Source organism: Lagopus muta, chromosome 19 (assembly GCF_023343835.1).
Source record: "Lagopus muta isolate bLagMut1 chromosome 19, bLagMut1 primary, whole genome shotgun sequence".
Classification (NCBI taxonomy): domain Eukaryota; kingdom Metazoa; phylum Chordata; class Aves; order Galliformes; family Phasianidae; genus Lagopus; species Lagopus muta.
The window spans coordinates 7,191,611-7,212,327 of record NC_064451.1 but is presented as its reverse complement, the minus strand read 5'-3'; the positions used below and the strand labels follow the sequence as shown (position 1 = coordinate 7,212,327).

The 20,717-nt window shown below is 47.7% G+C and overlaps 2 protein-coding genes and 1 non-coding gene across 3 annotated transcripts; 1 reads left to right on the top strand and 2 right to left on the bottom strand.

Annotated features, from left to right (window-relative positions):
- Window positions 1–519: 519 nt before the first annotated feature.
- Window positions 520–4,923, bottom strand: LOC125702583 (ly6/PLAUR domain-containing protein 1-like). Its single transcript, XM_048966051.1, has 3 exons — window positions 4,096–4,923; window positions 2,897–3,037; window positions 520–2,778 (listed from the first exon to the last, which is right to left on the bottom strand). The coding sequence occupies exons 1-3, from the start codon at window positions 4,169–4,171 to the stop codon at window positions 2,591–2,593; spliced, it is 405 nt and encodes a 134-aa protein (XP_048822008.1). The 5' UTR covers window positions 4,172–4,923; the 3' UTR covers window positions 520–2,590.
- Window positions 4,924–6,793: 1,870 nt separating this feature from the next.
- On the top strand, window positions 6,794–6,921 carry LOC125702772 (U6atac minor spliceosomal RNA). The gene has a single exon (XR_007380695.1). It is a non-coding gene; the product is annotated as a U6atac minor spliceosomal RNA (small nuclear RNA).
- Window positions 6,922–7,720: 799 nt separating this feature from the next.
- WDR5 (WD repeat domain 5) lies at window positions 7,721–19,967 on the bottom strand. Its single transcript, XM_048966311.1, has 14 exons — window positions 19,778–19,967; window positions 17,927–18,117; window positions 16,976–17,084; window positions 15,635–15,708; window positions 14,665–14,754; window positions 13,917–14,006; window positions 13,469–13,552; window positions 12,386–12,441; window positions 12,221–12,267; window positions 11,330–11,405; window positions 10,745–10,778; window positions 10,178–10,252; window positions 9,723–9,810; window positions 7,721–8,847 (listed from the first exon to the last, which is right to left on the bottom strand). Exons 2-14 carry the CDS (start codon window positions 18,005–18,007, stop codon window positions 8,747–8,749), a joined length of 1,005 nt encoding a protein of 334 aa, XP_048822268.1. The 5' UTR covers window positions 18,008–18,117; window positions 19,778–19,967; the 3' UTR covers window positions 7,721–8,746.
- Window positions 19,968–20,717: the final 750 nt, after the last annotated feature.

Sequence of the window (20,717 nt, the reverse complement as noted above, 5' to 3'; positions counted from 1 at the left end):
GGGCAGAATGTCAAAGCCTGCTCTGAGCTGGAAATATTTTAAGACTAGCACTCACTGGAGACTGAAACAATGGCAATTCTTTAGCTACTGAGGCTTTTATAAAAGGGCTTTTGACAGAGAGGCTGCTTAGGGGTTTTTTTGTTGTTGATTTTTCTCCCGGAAAGCACTGTGCTAGTGTCTGTGTCCATGTGTCTGTTTGTGCTCACACTTCTGGGCCCCTCGGTGGCAGCCTGGGGGATGCCTGCAGCCCTGCTCGCATGCCGCCAGCTCCAGCGAGGCACGGATCACACGGGATGCCATGCAGCCATGCAGGAAGAAGACATTTTAGAGTAAATGTCAGCTTTTGCGTTTCTGAGTTTGGGGCTTTTTTTAAACATGTGGGTGGGACTTTTAATGCCCACACGAAGCCGAGACGGTTTCAGTCTCCGGGGCTTATCCAGAAGATTCACACAAACACTATGGAAAGTGTCTCTTTACTTAGGAGGATGAAATTTGACACTGAGAAGGTTTTAACCCGGTATTTCAGCAAGGAGCCTCAGTAGTTAGTGTGTCATATCTGATAAAGGCTCATCAGCCCTCCTTCGGGCACCGTTCAATTCTTATTTTCATCTGGCTCCCATGCAGGCTGTGGATACGCACTTGCACGCAGGCAAAGCAGTGCAAAATCTCAGCTCTGATCTTCCCTGGACACGAGGTCAATAGGCAGGGAAAAGGATGAAGGACAAACCCTGTGACCACTGCCCTTGTGAACGGCCCAGCTCCAAGCCCTGCCTGCAGAACAAGCTGGAAAGCAGTCATTCGCATGGCCAGCCTGCATGAGACAGGGGTGGGATCCCACCAGCAGCACTTCCCTGCCTGCCCTGAGCCCATTTCCCCCTGCCTCACGCCTGCCCTTCCCGCGAGGTGTCCAAAGCCTCCTCCACAATTAATCTGCTTGCTGTTTGTTCAGGCCGTGTGGATTTAGCTCTCCAGCCTCATGTGTAGTGTGTGTATAGGGAAAGATAGATTGCCGCTACTTTCCAGTATAAATCACATTCCTTACAACACTCCAAAGTAGCATTTCCAACCTCAGGGTGCTAATAGGATCCAGCAGGAGAAAGAAATGTCAGCTAAGTAGTAGGCGCTGTTTGGAGAGTGCAATGGAGCTGATCCGCAGCCCTGGGGCAAAAGGAGCAATCCCAGGGCAAAGGTTAAAGAGTTCAGGAGCACTTCAGCCTACTTAATTGCAACAGGCCTCTTACACGGAGCAAGATGGATGACTCAAACCAGGCAAGGGGGGCAGAGCGGGGCCAAAGCAGCGCATCTGGAAGCAGCTGGGCGGCAGGGGACACACAGAGGGGACGGCGGCAGCAGGACCCCCAGCCGCCAGCCCTGTCCCCTCCTCCTCAGATGGGAAGGAGTATCAGTGCCACTGGAAAACAGCCGGGTTTTGCTGCGAGAGCCCAGCGCAGCGTTCACCCAGGCAGATAACAAACCGATAGCGAGAATAACTCCGGGTGCCAAGGATGGGTTCTGTGCTCCCCACCAAAATCGGAAGGAATATTTTTAAGGGGGAAAGAAGGGAAATTGGTTCTTGTTGCTGTTCTGGTTGTTTTGCTCAGGATTTGTTTTCCGATTCCACTTTTTTTTTTTAATCTTCAGAATCTAAAAACGTCTTGTTCCAGCCCCAAGGTGATTCTACTCAAAAGGTGCCTCAGACTACAATTTTAGTAGAGTTTAGACTTGTTTTCTGCAAAATGTCATCAGAAGCTGATGTTTTGCAAGGAAAAGATCTTTTGAAATATATATTTTTTTTCTATCTAAAGGAAAAAAAAAAAGTTTAGAATAAAAATACTTCATCGAGTCCTCAGCAGCGAGCTTTATGTTGTTTCCCTGGTGATAAAAGCACAAGGCTGCATCTTGAGACACTCGCGTTTAATTCCTGCCTCGACCGCAAACCCCCGCAGCGACCTTGAAAGAGCCACTTCAGTTCTGCTCCATATGCGAGGAGCTCTTCGTCACAGCTCCCGTTAGGGCCGTTCGGCTGGGATAGCAGCTGAAAAGCTTTCGTTTCACCAAACACCCCGCTCCCAGCCCCCGCTGTCCCTTTCTCGTCGGTCTTCGCTCCATCCCGCGCCCCCCCGGCCGCATCCCCGGCCTTGCGTAGATCGCAGCCCCGAGGCTGCGCCGCGCTGGCGGCTGCTGGGCTGCGGGCGCCCCCTGGTGGCAGAGCGGGGCCTACAGCTGGGGAGGTGGAGTTGGATTGGAAGAGGCCTCAGGGACCTTTTGGCTCCAAGCCTTCCAGCCTGGCCTTGAGCACTTCCAGGGTTGGGGCACCCACAGCTTCCCAGCAGCCTGTCCCAAATGTCAGCTTCTGAGGTCCTGCAGCCCTTCGAGCACTCTCGTTGTCTGCTCTGGACCCAACAGCTCCATGTTGGGCCCCAGAGCTGAACACAGCCCCAACCACCCGCCCCTGTGGACATCACTGAGGTCTCTCCAGAGCAAAGCATTCGGTGGCTTTTATTGAGGAGAGGGGCAAGCAGGGACGGGTTCATCCCCTCTCCCATCCTCTCCCAGGGCCACACATCATCACTCCCAAACCTCGGGGAGCTCAGGAGAGCAGCAGGGCTGCCAGGAGGCTGGGCAGCAGGAGGCAGCCATCAGCAAGGCTGGGGGGAGGCTGGGGAGAGCCATTGCAGAGATCGGTGTCACAGCAGTGGATGCGGACCCCCGGCAGCTCCTGCTGCTGGCAGTGACGGGAGGTGGCACAGCCGCTGGTCAGCAGGATGCCCAGGACCACTGCAAGGCAAGCAGATGGCAGAACATCAGGGATGGAGGCCATGAGGTTTGGGGTTTGCTTCGGACTGCTTTGATCAGCTTCCCCCACCATGACGGCCCTGCCATAAGGCAGACTCACCACTTTCAGTCTTAATGCAGAACCGGTGTTTGAAGCCCTGATGGGAGTGTGAGCAGGTGATCACCTCTGGGTTCGAGCACCCCGTGTCCACGTACTTGGTGCCAACAATGATGTTGCAGCCGTAGCACCGGAGCCCAGACACTGAACAAAAGCATATAAAACACAGCTGGATTTTTCCAGGGGAAAACACTTGGGCTCCTTCCTAGCTGCTCTCTAACGAAGCATTTGCAGCGTTCTCTGCCTTGCCAGGTTGCATTAAGCACTGAGTCAGAGACTAAATCTGCCCGTCACTTGTTTACCCGTTGGGCACAAAAGCACAAAACCAACTCCCGCTAGAGGTCAGTAAGAAATCAAAGATTAGCAATAAATTTGAGCTGAGATCCAACAGTGGAAACAAGGGAGCTTTGAAGCAGGGTTTGGAAAGAATAAGTGAAACCTCCAAGCCATAGATACCATCAAGCTCAGCTGCTCTCAGAAACAGCTTTTGCCTGTTTCTACAAAATTCTCTGGTTCAAGCACAGTTTGGTTTCCTCCCTGTTTTTATCACAGTCCATCAGGGAGGAAAACTAGCCCAGAATCAGGATAGAGAGAATAAGAGCAGATGCCTCAGCAGTTTGTCCCCATGGGCTCTGCATAGGGCAGCTCAGACCTGTCCTGCAGGAACAACGTGCCTGAGAATGCTTCCCCTAAATCAAAATAGGAATTGAGCCATTTCTCACATTCCATTAAAAAAAAAAATAAATTAAAAAGGAGATTCTTTCCCATCATCCATAGATTTTAAGGCAAACGCAGTACGTGACCCCTGTGTTTGCTGATTGCAGAAATCACACTGCAGGCTTCTTCTCGCCATTGCCTTCCCCCTGCCTCAGAACGATGCTCACAGCCCTTGCTCATTTGCTCCCAAAGCATTTTCAGGTGCTGCGTGAGCCTCCCTGGGCCCGGCAAGAGGTTCACCGAGGAAAGGAAGCTGCTGGGATCCCAGCTGCTGGCCCACACTCCTCACCCACCTGCCCTCGTTTTATACAAAAACACAACGACTTTATCTTTCTTCCTAAAACCACCAACGTGGCAACGCGCAGCTACATCACTGGAGCTGGGAATTCCACCAAATTCACCCCACAAATAAATCGCACGTTAGCAAGCAGGGTTTGAGATGGAGGCGAAAGAGCACGAAGCGCTCTGCGCCCATCAGTACTTACCCTCTGGGAGGACAAACACCACGGTCAGCAGAGACAGGATCCCATGGGCACCTCCAGGCATGTGTCCTGAGAGCATGGGGGCACGGGCTGCCTGTCCTCCCAGCTTCCACACACCGCTGGCTTCCCACCTGCGAGCCCCGTGTCGAATGAAGGCAGATCGGCAGGTCTGGCTGCTCCCCGCTCCTCCAGCCCCGTGGCACTGAGTCCTGTGATGTCGATGCTTTAATTTCTTCCTTTTCCTCACGAGAAATTCTCCGGTTCTCTCAGTTTGTGCACAGACGTGAGCGCGTCTGTGCTACCCTCGGTTATTTCTGTCCTATTTCCTCTGTCCACGATCGCTTCCCATTAATACTACTGTGCAGCAGCTCTTGGAGAGAAATTCTCCCTAATCAAGATTTAGTTTTAAATCCACTTCAAAATCCTCTAATTCAGTTGGATTAGGCAGAAGGGGTTTGGGGAGATGGGTGTTTTTACTTTTTTTTCCCTCTTTCTCCTCTCTGAGCTGCCTCGTCTTCACAAACAGCCCCACTGGCTCTGTGACATGTTCTATTTAAAGAGGGGAGGAATATTTTTATTAAAAAGAAGCAGTCAACTCGTTTTAAATCCAAAGCTTGGGATTCTCTGCCAAAGCACGGCCACAGGGACGGCTGTGGGGTTGAAGGAAGACCTGATGGAAGTCGAGGTGGGTTTGGGTATATTTTATGCACCTATTTCTTGAATCAGTGAGATGCCAAACGGGGCTAAGCCTGGGGGAGTCCAGCTAGGGCTGCTCGAGGTGAGGGTCAAGGCCATGAACAATGCACACAGCCCTGTGGGTCAGGATCAGCATCGCAGCCACGTGGGACCCCATGGACATCACCAGCCACAGGATCCATCCCCAGACCCCCACTGGCTCCCCCAGCAGTGTCCCCATGAGCAAAGCCTGAGCTCTGAGCGGAGCTAATGGGACTTGGAGAGCTAATGCTTACTAATAAGAGAGCGCAACCGAATGCACGGGATTAAAAAATTAAAATGACAAAATAAGCTGCTTATGCGGTGCATCCAGCAGCCACATACCAGCACCTGGAACTTACCCACCCAGGGCAGCCTAGGGCTGATATGAGACCCCAGCCCAGTGGGTATCTCTGCTGCCAGCCAAAGCCCTCAGGCAGACAGACCCATCTCCATCCCAGCATCTTCATTAGCCAGCATAATCATTAATATTTCACTGGGAGGCAGGACAAAGTTGTCTGAGTGTGGACACCTGCAGCTACAGGGGTAGAAATTAGCACCTGGGAGAGGTGCCTAAGTGATGCAGCTCGCTTATTCAAATCACTTAAACCACCCACGGTGCCTCGCTTGCTTCAAAACAATGTTATTATAGCGCATCTCACCCAGCAGAGCCTGGGGGAGAAGGGATAAAATGCAGGAAATGGGATTGATTTAAACACATGCATAAATCAGAGCATTCAATAAGGAGGGGAGGCTAACTTTTAATCCCTTAATAAACTCATCGGTCTCTGGCAGGGGAGAGGCAGCCCGGGCTCTGATGAAGTGATGCTGAAGCAATGCAGAAGTGATGCAGAAGCTGGAGACCACGCACACCTTTGGGCACAGCACCTGGCTCTGCAGCTTCAGCCAGCAAAGCCACTGCTCCATAGCAGCACCAGGTGGCCCATCCGTGCAGGGCACTGAGATGGAGACCCTAAAAAATGCCATCGGGGCAGCTCACGGCTGTGCAGCACACAGGGAGTTACACATTCCATTGCAGTGGTGGAAAGAGCTTCATGGGGCCACATTTGTGCCTGGTCCCTAGGCACGGGGCATGGTGGCATGACTGCTGGTGATGCTGAGGCTGAGCTGAGCCAGAAGTTTTGTTTGCTTGCTTTGTTTCCTCGGAATGTGGGAGGCAAAGACCTTTAAAATTTGTGGGGAAAAGGAAAAAAACTAGCAAATGAGCACAAACCAGCCTGGAAACAGCATGCGTTTCTTTTAACTTGTCATTAGCTTTCCGATGAGATTCAGAAATTTGTCAGCCTGAGTTCACCAGAAATGGGTTAGGAAACTGCCATCCTACCCCGACTGAGAAAGATTTGATTAGCAAATCCCCCACTACATTCATGTTCTCACTTAAACCTTTGCGATACTCAGAAAGACGGCTCAGCCCTGCACAGATTAGATGGGTTAGCCAGCAAATCCTGCTTTAGAGCTCATCCCCAGCAAAGACAGAACTTCCCGCTGAGCAGCCCCCTTCCTGCGCACAGCCCCATTCTCTGCACCCCAAAAATATCGCCCCTTTTTACCTCCCCGAAATGGATCTTATGCTCAGGCTGCTCCAGTTTTCTGTTCCCTGCAATGCAGCCTAGACGGGAATCGAACCCTCAACCTCCAGAGCCTCTCTGGCGCCGTGCCGCCTTTAGCGAGGTGGAGCAGAGGCGCCCCCCACCGGTCAGAGCGATACGGCCGTCATAAAAGCTCCAGTGCCTGCGCTCTGATTGGATGGCGGCGATGAATACATTAACTACTCTGTAAACAGAACGCATTTGCGTCATTTAACGGAGTCCACAGGATTTAAAACACTTGCACGAGCTTAAATATCTTGGGGAACAGGTAAAAACTTTTGCAGAGCGAAGATAGGGGCAGGAAATATTGCTCACCCTGTCTTGTAGAGGAAACTCTCTTTGAAGGTTTAAATAGAGCCAAAAGGAACTGCTACAACGTGTTGTATGAAAGGAGAGAAGGTTAGCACTCCCCTTGATAAGGATGGAAGAGGCCCCAGTGGCCTGTACAACACGCATACGGTTAAGGCACTGCCACCTACTTCGTGGCATCTAACCATGTTTTTTCGCGGTTCCCCCCCTTCTCAAACGAAATCCTTTTGCCCCTTCCTTAACGCAGCGGTTTTCCTCCGCCCTGCCCCGCCGGCTCCTAACAGCAGTACGACGCAAAGCGCTGCCGAATCAACACGAGAAATGCTCGCAGGGGGAACGCAGCGGCTTCTCTGCTCTCACAAAGCACAGCCTCGTCCTGCACTGAGGGAGCTTCACCAGATGGGGGGGAATGAACCGCTTCATGAAGTCACTTTAAGGAAAGTGATCGCTTCCGTGCCGCGGTGGGTCCATGCGGGAGAGGTCTGTGCTGTAATTTTTAGCTATTATCAAGCAGGAGCTTGACAGCAAAACAAACTAGCAATTATCCACCTTATGGCAGAGCCCTTCAGAGGGAGCTCAGCTTGTTCATTAACAATCTGCAACCAGCAAAAGCTAAATCCTGCATCATCATTCAGCCTGCCCTGCACGTGCTGCACAGCAGGCAGCAGGAATTCCTCACAGCTCAAGGCCTCTGCGAGGGCTTGTACCAATGCTGCCTCTGCACAGGATACCTTCAGCTCACTCCTTACTTTCCTCAAATGCTCCTTTCTTCTTAGCAGCCATAAGCACAGCTGGTTCCCCTCCTCTCCTTTCTTCACTCAGTGCAGCTCCCACAGAAATACTTCCTTGTAAACCTGATTTTAAGGGAGGCTGCTAAGGAAACACAACAGCCCTGCCTGCAGCAGTGGGGTTGGAGCTTCATCAGCCTTGAGGTCCGTTCCACCCCAAGCCATTCTCTGGCTCTATGATGACACAAACACTGCACAGTACCACAGTTACCAACAAGCACACACAGAAAATCCCACCTTTTTATTACGGCATATGGCAGTTGTTTGGATGTGTAAACACTACGTGGCTATGACAAAAGAGGAAAGAAATACCAACGCTGAAATAGATACAGAGTCATGCTATTAGCAGTACAGTTTCATACGATGGATTTTTCCAAATACAAAAGTCTGGGGTTGGTTTTTCTTTTTACATTGAAATAACTTTACAGTGTGGTGTGAGCTTCCTTTTAGCCAGAAGAAAAAAAAAATAAAATATGCTGAGAACAACTACAAGCAGAATTCATTTTAATGGTTAACAGAAATGTAACTTTGCTCTAGAACAGCATCTATTAAACACACGTAACAAGAGGTAAGCAACTATACAGAAGGTAAGAGGAGATTTCACCACAGGAGTCAAGTCAGGGGCAGGAAGGGGGAAAATCTGGAACTGCATGGTTTTATTTGGTCACAAAGTTTGAGCTGAGTGTTTAAAATGAAGCACCCTTAAAGATGCAGTACTCCTATTTAAAACAATACAGAAACTTCCAAGAGACTAAAACCTACATTCTGAAAAAATAAAAAAATTAGACATTTAAAAAAAAAAAAAAGAAATCCACGCATCTCTAGGCTCATGACTTAACTTACTGTCACAAAGCAGGCTGGCAGCTCTTCCTTAAGCAGCAGCAGAAGTAATGCCACCATAAATACAGTATCTTTGGGTGCCCAACACCAGGCTGACACTCGTAACGCCGTGTCAGAACGATCCATTTGTCTGCCAAAAGATCAGGCAAGGAAAGGAGACACTGCACCTTTGTTTTTTTTTATCCTCCCCACCATGCTGCCCGGTTCTAGCAAAGAGCTAAGACGTTTTCTTTGGGCCAAGACTAACAGAAACCACTTTATCAAATGTTCTTCAGGTTTCCTGCCAAACTGGATTTATTATTCTCATGTGGTTTTTAAATTTTTTATTTTTATTTCTTTTTTTAAAAACATTTCTTTTTTTTCCTGACAGTCTCTCAAGTGATGCTGGAGCGTTTAACAGTCACTCTTCCACAGTTTAATTGTTTTGTCGTTTTCTAGAGCTGCTGATGCGATGATGTTTTCTGTCGGGTGGCAAGCTGTTGAGATCACAACATCTAAGCAAGAAGAAAAAGACACACAAGCATTACTTACAGCAGTGAGATCAGGTTCACAGCACACACTTCCGAAAAGGAATCTGTACTGCTGCTACATGTAGCAACATATGCTGCTACAGCATCGCCAAGTTGCTATTCCCCCGCTGCAGAGTTAAAAACACATTATTCAACATTCACTCTGTTTCTGGGATGGGAAGTTACGTGCTAGCAAAAAAGTATCCCTTTCGTGGGCTCCCCAGCTTGAGAGCAGCAGCTGGAACGTGTTCCACTCAGTATTTAGATAGCACGTAGCCTCAGCAACTTGCTCTGCGTCTAAAAAACCAAAGCTTGCTGCCACTGCCTCAGCTTGCAATCAAAACCAACGGTCCTACTAAGGAATAAGCATGACTGAGTTTTGCATCACAATCCCTTCTAGTTCATGCAGATGGAATGCTCCTATGGGACTGAAGTCCCAAGCAGGTGACATCTCAATGCACGCTCAAGTCTGCCTTCAAGAAACAGCCAAACACAGACAACAGAAGCACGTCAGCTCTTAGCCTTCCAAGAGCTGCAGCTTCAGAAGGTGTCCATAAGCAACTCCAAGTCATATTCTGAGTCACTTAAATATCTTAACCAATTCTGAACTCAAGTCTCTGTTGCACACTGATTTCAAAGCTGTTACATTGAAAAACAACATTTGCAATGACATAAAAGACTTTGTAAAAAGAAGTGAACATTTAGGGTTCAATCAAGCCTCAGCCAAGACCTCAGATTTAGCAGGTCTGACAGTGGAAGGAAGAAAACACCAATGCTAACACCAAAGCTCTCATTGCAAGCTGACATGAAGGATATTGATAGATTGACTCTATCAATAAAGACAGAATGCTGTTTCCTACCTGTGTGCCCTTGTAATTTCTGTACAATCTCTTTTGTCTGAAGGTTCCAAATGTAAACCAGGTTGTCTTCTGAACCGGATACAATCCACTGCAGGGACAGAGGAAAGACATTTGAATCTCTTCATCCATATCCAACCGCTCCAAGTCGCCAAACGCTTCACTGCGCCACGTGAGCAGGAAGGCCCAACACCGCATGAGTGTTTGGTGTCTCTCAGAGCATTCAGAGCACACAGGCAGCAGAAAATGCTGTTCCATCTTTTCTAAAGGAGGCAAACTAAAGGAGTGAAAGACACTGAGGGGGTTCAGCCTCTGCTAAGGCGTCCCACCTCCTCCATAGGGCACAGCGCTGCCCTCACACAGCAGACTGCTGCCTGCCGTCTCACCAGCCTTACACCCATGGAGAAAAGCAGCAGGAACGGCCCATCAGTACAAAGCAGCCCATATCAAACACTGACCTTTCCACCAGTAACGGAGAAGTTGGCAAATATGCAGTACTTCTCATTTTTGTGTCCTGTGTATGTCTTCAGGCACTGGAAGAGAGGAGCCATGAGGCACAGTTGAGAAGCAGCTTTCTCACAGCCACAGACAAACTCTTGTGGCAGCAGATTAAATACATCTGCCCAGGCTTCCCACCCTGCCAGCTTATCTAAAGGATGCAGAGGGCATCTCTGCCCCACTACCACATCATTTGGAGGAAAGAAGGAAAAGAAGAAAGCCCTCAATTTGTCACTTCCCCCTGAGAAAAACAGCAGGAGAAATTGAATGCTGACAGAAACACAGGAATACAGCTGCATTCAGTGCTTCGGGGCTATGCAGGAGCACGAGCCTTTTTTCCCTCCCCCCCAAAGGTATCTTTAAAAAAAAAATAAAATAAAATAAAGGGTTACAAATGCGTTTTTGCTGTAATACTCACTAAATGTAAAGCAAGGTCAGTAAGCACATATAAAGCCCAGATTCTCCTATACATTTATTTAAGCCTACATAGCAAGGCAAGTTTCTGGTTTTTAGTTTTGTTTTTTTACCTTTCCTTTGCTGTAGTCCCAAAGCTTAAGAGTGCTAGAAAAAAAAGACAGAAAACCAAAGATTTAGTTCTTGTGTTTTTTCAGCAGTTTCCCAGTAGCAGACAGCTTCTCCACACCTGAGTTCTTAATGTCTACAAGGGGAACTTTAGCCTGACTTTGGAATGCAGCTTTAGTTAAACCCCAAGGTATCAGTTTTACCAACATGCCATTCATATTCTCCCCCACGAAAAGGCTGCATTCTCTCACAGGATAAGAAACCCACTTGAAACAGGGATGGCCCTACAAACTGTCCCCCTCCCCAGTACAATCACTGCCTCCAGCTTTTCAACTTTCAAGTCTTGCACTGGGATGTTTCAGGCAAGTAAACAAAGGATTGAAGCCCTCACAAGACAGCTCAAACATAAGCCAGATCAAGTAAGAGAATAAGCAAGCTACTGAATTTGATTTGGATATAACATGGCAGTGGGTATGCATCTGTGCAGGGTCATTATCATGACAGGTGATGAGTAGCAAACTAAAGTTTCATCTGATATTCATTAACACTTCAAAGTCAGTGGATTTTTATTTACTTTTTTTAAGACCTACTTGTCCAAAGTTGCAGCTAGAATGTATTTGCCATTTGGGGAGAACTTCACAAAAGACACAGGAGGGTTATCATCATCTGCAATGAAAATAAAGTGATTATTAAATAGGAACTATTAAAGCAATTGTTAAACAGTATTACTGCCTCATTGGCAGAGAATTTCTTTTGACAGTAATCTGTTGTTAAAAGCTTTGAGTTTTGTTCTCCTGTGGCAATTCAAGCAATACAGGTATAAGAACGGGACTGTTCTCAGTATTTCAATAAAAGGACATTAAACATTTTGCTCACAAGCATTTTAAAATCACCCTTTGTAACTGAACTTCCATTCCTTCCATCAGCACTTGTCAGAGCAAGAGCGCATCTGCAATAACATGGCTGTTAAAATGTACAGTATATCCATATGTATCACTGATCTGCAGTGCCATGTCACCTTGTCTATAATGCTTTATAAGAATATGAAAGACTGGGAACATATGCCTTATAGGTGGTTTCCTTTTATTAGGCTTGCTCACAAGATGCCTTATGCTAACAGCCATCAGCAGTAAAAGCAGGCAGCTTGTTCAGTCCGACTGTTCCCATCACATCCAACAGCACCAACAACTTTGTTGTCACAGTTCTGAGCTGCTGCACAGCAATCATTACATAGCTGAATGCCAGAAAACCTGGGAAGCCTTTCATCCAGCAGCTGGACACCAGAACACTCTGAGTTCCCACACACATGGGAGGACAGTTCCTATTAACTGTCATAGCTACAAACACAGCAGCATCCTGATGGAACAGTACGAAGAAGAACAGGGCTTAAGGCAGTCCCTGCTCACTGCAATGCTGCAGCCTGCCTGTACCACAGCAGAACTGCAAAGAATGAAGCACAAACAAGAAGCCTTCCTACTTACCAATGAGTGTTTTCAAGCACTGTCCTGACGCTGTATCCCAGATTCGACTATAAAAAAAACACATGGGATTCATTACACCTCTATAAGCTTCATTATTAATACCTCATTAATCTTTTTTCAAAGTGCAACAGATCTGAACACTGCAGCAGACAAAGAACCACTTACCAGAGTCCATCATAGCTACTTGACACTATCAGGGATCCATCACGATTAAAATGCACCTGTAATATTGTAAAAGAGGGGGGAAATAACTTCAATTTCTTCATAAGCACCACATTTTTCAGCCCCACTGAAAGTCCTCACCTCCCAGAGCTGACATTGCGATTCACAATGGATAAAAGCAAGAAGTCAGTGACATCCAAACAATGGATATGAATTTAGATGGGCAATAGGATCAGAACAAAATTCTTCCCCCCTACACCGAGTTCACCTGGCATGAATGGAAATGGCTGCTAGCTACAGCTGTACATTCAAGCATCAGGAACTGAAAGGCCTGTTTCCTCAGAAGCTGAGAGCAGCACCTTAACGTGAACACAGCCACTGTTCAGACACTGCTGTAAATTGAGCAGCTAACCTGGGGACAACACCTTAAGGTTTTAACACAGAACTTCACCCCATGGAGAGCCTCACATGTTCTGAGGCCAACTTACTGTCTTCAACTACACTGAAAATGCTGCAATTTAAAGTAATAATTACAACTAATGTACATTTATAAGTGTGAAATGTCTTCTAGGTCAAGTAGAACAACCAGACCAATCACATTAAAGCAGGTATGGTTTAACACAACTGAGGCTCAATATTCTTTTTAGTGTTCCCTCCATTTCAAAAACATTAAGAGTTGAACACCTCCTCTTCCTTCATTTGAAGGGATATGATTGCAATCCAAGCCATTTTCACAAAATGAATTAACAAGATTGGAGTACACTCTGAAACTACCCTGCTCCAGACCTCAGCAATTGCTTGGAACAAGGAAGCAGAAGATGTTCAGCAGTTCCAGGCTGCTCTCCATTCCTCAAGTGATCACCAGTCCATACCCCAGCATCAGACTGCCAGGCTCAGACACGACCAGCACATCACTGCTCACTGCTCCCCACACAAAACCACACAAACCTTACAGTTAAGGCACTTAATTTTGCTCTCATCCAGCAATGCCCATCCACAAACCACAGCCCACTCACTACATTTTATAAGGGTATCATAACAAGAGCATAAGTATGTTAGAGTGCTCATTTATCAGAAAAGACTTACAGCTGAAACTGGGTCAGAATGAGCAGGCAACGTCTTGAGGCACTTCCCTGTCTTCACATCCCATATCCTCACGCTTTCATCGAACTGAAGATTGAAGAAACACAGAACACTGTTCAAAGATACAGTTATTTGTGACCTGCAAGACATTACAGCTTGATGCAAGTCTAGACACACACACCTTCCTCAAGTTGCACTGCAGCTGCATCAGAAAGGCTGAGACATAAGCACTACACAGAGCAGCAATAACAGACTGCAAATACAGTTCTCCCTTCCTCAACACACACAGAAAACTGCGTGTTAAGGATGGGTTAAAGGCTTGAGTGCTTCCCCAAGACAGCAATAACACTGCACAGTTCACCTAATTACAAGCTGTGTTTGTGGAGGAAGACATAATCGAAAGAAGGGACGTGCAGCAATTGCTGTGCACAAAGGAACAAAAATCACTTACTGAGCCAGAAACGATGAGGTTTGATTGAGGGTTGAAGTTGCAGCAGAAAACGTAGTTACTGTGCCCCTTCAATGTCTTTAAGCACTTACCCTGAAATAAGATGCAGCAGAGTTAGATACTCAGTATGCTCTATAGCCATACGTGCCATCAGATAAGCTGCATGGTGCAGAACAAAAAGAAACCAATCTCTAACCATAGACTTAAACAGGCAGAGGAGCAGCTGAAGAAAAACAAAGGGAAGACTTTTTGCAGGGACCACTGACAAACTTTCAAATCCTTTGGGCAATTAAGGAAAACCAAACAGTTGAACACATCTTGTCAAATTTAAAGCAATTTGCTCAGTTTTCCTGTAACTGCAGAAAAAGAAGGGAGGGAAAAAAAAAAGCAAAGATAAATGAGCCTGTGATGAGAAGTTACAAATACTCTTCAGTTCCACCTGAGAGGCTGCTTTCAGAAATGAAACTTGAGCCTGCATTGTCAACTGAAGACTGAAACACTCCCAGAAGACAACCAGAGTCCTCGTGGTACCCATAAGCATCGCTCTCACTCCAAAAGCACGCAGCACAAGTCACTGCCCATTCAGCCAGCTGCTTGTTTTAAGCAGCAGAGTGGGAGCTGCTACCCAAAGAGGACCAGTGTTTGTAACTCTGTCTTCTCCCATCACAGCGTGTCAAGCTCATCTCTCAGAAGAACCTGATTTAAGGTAGCAATTCTAGGGAAATGGAAGGCAAATAGTTTCTGTTCTTACCGAGCTTACATCCCATATTTTTAGAGTTTTATCATCAGAGGCAGAGACAAGAAGGTTGGAATCTGATGACCAAGCGACATCAGAGATACCCTAAAACAAAAGAAAACAATTCTCTTAGCTGTGTTTGCTTACTGACATGGGAAAATGGGAAACAGACTCCATGTTCACAGCTGAAGTGTGAAAAAATCAGCACTGGCAGATGCAAATCCATTAATTTGACTGGGTTACAGCTCAAACATCACTGACTTCTTCACATGGCTCTTACTGTGGCCACCAACACCCTTCCATGGAATTCACATAGAGTGTATTATATAAACTAATCTGAATAAGTGGTTTCTCATCGTGGCAAATAGCTCACTCCTGGTCTGAGCTCCTGAGGCTGGAGGAGAACAGGACTCTACTGGTTTTTCATCTGGTGAAGATGAAGATCTTCACTTCTGAAGCTTCAGCACGTAACAAATTTTGTGAAACAAAACAGAAGAGTTTGGGAACTTGTGTTTTCTCTGCAGCTTTGGTGAATGAGTAAGTGCTGTGTTTGTGTAGCCAAAGCCACAAGGAAAAGTCAATCTCCTTACAAGGCAAGCCATCCTGCTCCAGGCACAAGGGAAAGAAGGAAGAGGACACAGCATTCACAAGGATTTTCACCCAATAAAATACTGCCCCTTGTAGGAGGCTGGTGTTGCTGACATGGAGGGACTCAAAGAGGCCAGGCAGTGTGCATGCAGGTACTTCATTATCAGCCTGCACTTCACCCACATTTCCAGCTTGACCTGGTGTCACCTCGGCAATTCCACCCCCAGGTTATTGCACAGGACTGTATAAACAAAGAGATACAAGTACTGACTGATGAAAAAACCTTCTGCACCAAAGGAGCCACAAATGGAAATGTCTAAGTGAGGAAAAAGAAGGGAAAATGAATTCAATACGAGAAAACTCATTTCCAAGCACGCAGTGATCTCCTCATACTTACCAGCTTATGGCCAGACACCGTTTTTTCAAACTTGCCATCATATGCTCCCCAAATTTTAATAAGTTTGTCAGCAGCTGGAAAAGAACGTGCCAGTTAAGAGACATGCAGCACTGATGGACATCAGGAGGAAAGGGATATGTGAGCCACGCTCCTGCCAAAGGCAGACAGACCTCCCTCTCCACGCAGATACAAGTGTGTAAGGCAGTATGGAACTGGTGAAGAACAGCTTCATACACACCACTCTCAGTGCAGCAACTGAGATTACATAAGCTGCCTGGAATGCACAGTCTCCAGTTGCTTTAGTTTCTCTGATGACAACTTGAGCTTCTACTTTTGTTTAAGACTGCCAGTGGTAGAAGTACTGTTCCATGTGGAACACTGAAATGCTTTTGCCCAGAAAGAACAAAAATTACATCACTACCTGGAATGAATCAATGCCTGCAAAAACCCAAACAATACTGTCCATTTTAACTTGCAAAATGGGCCAGATAGAAGAGGGTGATATTGGACAGAGGTTGGAAAACTTTGGGATGGGGGAAAAGGTCTTTCAAAAGGATAATAGAACATAAAAGTGATTTATGCATGGTACACTGGCCTTACAAAGGCAATCTGAAGTTAAGCCAAAGACAAAAGTCATTCCCATGTCTGGAAGAAGCTTGACTGGGCCCCATCATCACATTCAACACTACTCTTTTTTAATTGCCCTTTCTTCATATATGGTTCCTCACTGAGGTTAATATAAGGACACTTGCTAAGGAAAGCTATGAAGCATTTTCTTGGTGGTAAATGTTGCAAGAAATACCAAAAACTGGCAGGGGAAAACTCAATCTACCAACTGAGAGAGCAGCAAAACACCACGATCTGCATGTCTCACTGGGATAATCTAAGGCTGTGACTCGCTAAGAACCACAGGCACAGAAGCACAAGGGCAGTCCTTCACACCACACTCTACAACCCAGCCCAGCAGTGCCAAGTTAACTCCCACATTTCCCAGAGCTGAGTTTCACCTGCAGGTAGTGCACACAAAGTTTAATTTAAAAGCTTAAGCTACACCTTCAGTGCTACAGAAAAGCATGAGGATGGGGCAAGAATCCCATCTGCTTTTGTCCCCTCGCTCAGTAAGACGACTGAACAGGAGAGGACTCTGATTTCTGTCACTTTCAGTGTGTTGCTAACTTAAAATCTTGGATTACCCCAAAGTCTGTCAGTTTTGGCACTGCTCCTTTTAAGAAGAATAAGGACACTTATCCCTTCTCCATCCAGTGAGGGTATCAGTTAAGACAAGCAGTCCTACAGGGCCCACATGTGCACATTTTTGAAGAGTAAGAAAGCAATACTTACAGGAGCTGGCTAGCCACTCTCCATTAGGACTAAACTTTACAGACGAGACTGCCTTTGTATGTCCTGCTAACGTGAACTTTAGAGCATAGTTTGGTTTCACTGGTGCAGGCTGGAAGAAAAATACATATGCATGAATTGAACAAATTCCCAATTTAGTTTGTCAGCAACAAGCTCAGTATCAGACTGGGTCAGCACACATCAGTGGAATGCATAAACATTCATCTTAACGAATTCTACTGCTTACATTCTTTTCCCTCTCCAAATTCAAAAAGCCCTCACTGGAGCCAGCACACCTTACAGCCACATGCAACCAAACTCATCCCTGATATGAATTCCATTCAGGCCAGCAACTAACAGATGATAGTAACACAGCAGTCCAAGCACAGAGTGCTTGGCAGATTAAAATAAAACTTTTGGTACTGATCTGTGCAGTCCTATTAAATGCCTGTAGTTCTTCTCCTTGTTCAGAATCAAACCACAGGCCAACACCCCCCCCTTGTCCCCTTAAAGCTCTATTTTCTCAGCCTTTCATCATCTCTGAAAGCTTCATGGTTAGACAGCAATATCCCACCTGAGCATCTGCAGGCGTCAAAGAATCTGAATAACAACTGCAATCCCATTTTGCAGCTAGACCACAACTCCATCCATTCTCAGTCACCCACTGGCCTTCCAAGAACACAAACCAAGTCTCCATCACTTGAGCAGTATTTCCTTAACAAGGACTTAAAAAGCAAACCAAAAAACCAACCTAGCTCTATAGAAGAGGCTGCACTCCACCTGCTTTTCCCCTAGAACCTTTAGCACGCTTCCCTCTCCAGACAACAGCAGAGGCAGACATATTAAGTTCTTAATCTATACTTGATTCAGTTCTCTAGTTGCTGCTTGCCTGGTGCACCTGCAGGTAAGTGCCATGTGCATTTACACAGGTATCATTCAGAGCCCCAAACACACCTTGCTCTGATTGGTTGAGGAGGAAGGAGTCGATTGTGTTTTGGTGGATTCTGCATCTGGTTTCTTTTCTTCTGTTGCCATGGTTCTGAAGCTGGCAAACGAGACTTATGGTGCTTGAAGGGGAGAATGAACGCGCTGCTTCACAAGGCAGCCCTTACCACAGGGAGCAGGGCTGCTCTGGAAACAAAACCCTGGAAGAAAAGCACAACATTCACATTAGCTGTCAAAGAAAGATCAGCAGCAGCTAAAGGGACGAGATCAGCTTAACTGCAGATCTGCAGAAAACATGATGAAGAAGCATAATCTACATCTGTTCAGCAACGTGCTGTTTTCTGCCTTCAGGTCTATTAGTGTGCAAGATCAAGAACCCGAATACAGGACTTTTATCAGATCCAGGACGGCATTTTTCACTGTGTTCTGTGCCAACCACTAGAAATAAAGCAGAGCAGCTTTTAGGTGCAGTGAAAGGGTTTGTCTCATATTCCTCAAAACACCTGAGAAACACCTGTACAACACAGCAAATGCAACACTTTGTATATAAGGCATTTCCACAGCTTAAAATCCCACCAGGTGGTTTTTTCATCTCCTAGTTCAACTATTTCAGTCTCATATCTTCCCCTCTAAATGCTCTGAGCACCATACCCCTGCCTGAGAGTTTCCCCTGCTTAACAGCAGCCCTGCATTAACCTCACCAGATCTGCTTTCTGTAGCAAAACCTGAGCAGTGCTGTGCCCTGCAATCAGGGCTGATGCTGCAGAGGGAACAACCACACTGCAGTTCAGTTCCATTTCAGCAGCGTAACAGAATAACCTCCAGTTCACACTGTAAGGATTTGCCCTCATCGTCCATTTGTGATATCCCATCTCAGGCACCATTCATTTTGCTTGTGCCAGCAAATCTGGAAGGAATAGCACTCACTTTTCAAGCCACCACTGACATTTTGAGCATCTTGTCCTCAGGAGGGCACAGAGCTAAGTACCACCAGTCCCTGCTTGCTTTACAAGCACGCTGCACAGCGCAGACTCGTTACTTACTGTTGGTAACAGCAACTTCACTTCTATAATGCAGACCAGATTCTTTTCAGCCTGAACTCATACGAGAACCGGAGCAAACACACAGCTTGTTCCCTGCACCCAGCTCTGCTCCAGGGAGAGCAGCACCTCTTCATACAAACCTGAGCAGGCAGCACCCTGCTGCACAGCACGAGGTCTTGCAGCATGTAGGCAGTGGGACCAGCACAGCCCCAGCTTCAGCATGCTGACACACTGGAACACTGGGGAGACACTGGCCCAAGGAGGCTGTGGAGCCCCATCCTGGAGGCATTCAAGGCCAGGTTGGATGTGGCTCTGGGCAGCCTGGTCTGGTGGTTGGTGACCCTGCACACAGCAGCGGGTTGGAACTGGATAATCGCTGTCGTCCTTTTAACTCAGGCCATTCTATGAAATACCCCTTTCTCACCACACCCAAAGGAATGCTCTCAAGCGAGAAGCCCGGGTAAACTCAGCAGGAAAACTTCCCGAGAGCTGGAAAAGCAGCCTGCAAGAGCACACAGCCACGTGTGTGCACGCACATCCAGGCGTGCACAGAGCCGCGAGCGGCCACAACAACTCCTGTGCTCACACCCGCGGGGCTGCACGCGCTCCGGCCCGGGGAGCAAAGCAGGGCAGTCCAAAGCAAAGCAGGGCAGTCCAAAGCAATGCAATGCGAAGCAGGGCAGTGCAGTGCAGAGCCGGCGCGCCCCCCTCCCGCCTCGGCGCGGAACTGAGGGCGGTGGGGGAGGGAGGAGAGGCGGCGCCCCACGCGAGGCCGGCGCTGAAGGAACCCAGCCGGCCGGGATCTGCAGTGACTTACCGGGGGAAGGGGAAAGAGCGGGAACCCGGCACCGCCGCCTCCTCCACCGCGGCGAGGCGGGGTGCGCTGCCGCGGGAGGGGCGGAGGGGGGGGAAACGCGGCGGCGGCGGCAGCTCCGGGGCCGCCAGGCGGGGAATGTGGCACGGCGCATGCGCGCTGTAGGCCAAAGGCTGCACAATGCCGCTCTCTCCCGGGAGCGCTACGGCGCGGCCCGAAGGCCAAAATGCATCGGCCGCGCGCTTTAAAGGGCCAGGCGCCGCCTTCCTCAGCCAGCTGGGTCTAGGTTCCCTCCCTTCCTCCCTGAGGTGGGTGCGTGCCCACGGCCTGGCTGCCCTGGGGAAGGAGGGGATGGAGGCACTGAAAGTTCACCCTTAGCCCACGTTGTTGTGAGGAGACTGAGGTAATCTGTAAGGTAAACAGTGCAGCAGGCTGATGGGTGGTCCACGTAACGCTGTAATAGCAGGTGAGGGTAGGTGTGAGACTGTGCCCTGCCTAGGAAAGCATTCAGCTTGCATGCAGACGTTCTCCTCAAAGCTCAGTGTGTGTTTCGGTGCTTTTCTGGAAAACAGTGGGTTTTTTTTCCTGAACCGCAACCCAACTGCCTTCAGTTAGAGGGAAGAAAACCAAGAGACACGTGTCATGTGCTGGCCCTGTAACACAGGAAGACCTGCGGGCTCCAAAAATCCTGGTAGCTGCTGAGGAAGGAAAAAGCTGAAAAAAGCTGTGGTGTGGTGAAGCCAAAGCCCTTCTCCAGCCTGGAAACCCACAGCCTGCAGCATTAACCCTGCCCTGCGAGCACAGGGAAAACGCAGGCGTGGAACTGTAAGAGATGCTCCATCCACACCACGCTGTTAGGGAATAAATCCAGTTTACTTGGTGGACTTGGTGTACAGTCTTTGTTCTTAAAGAATAAATAGCACAAATCAGCAGAGTAATGCTA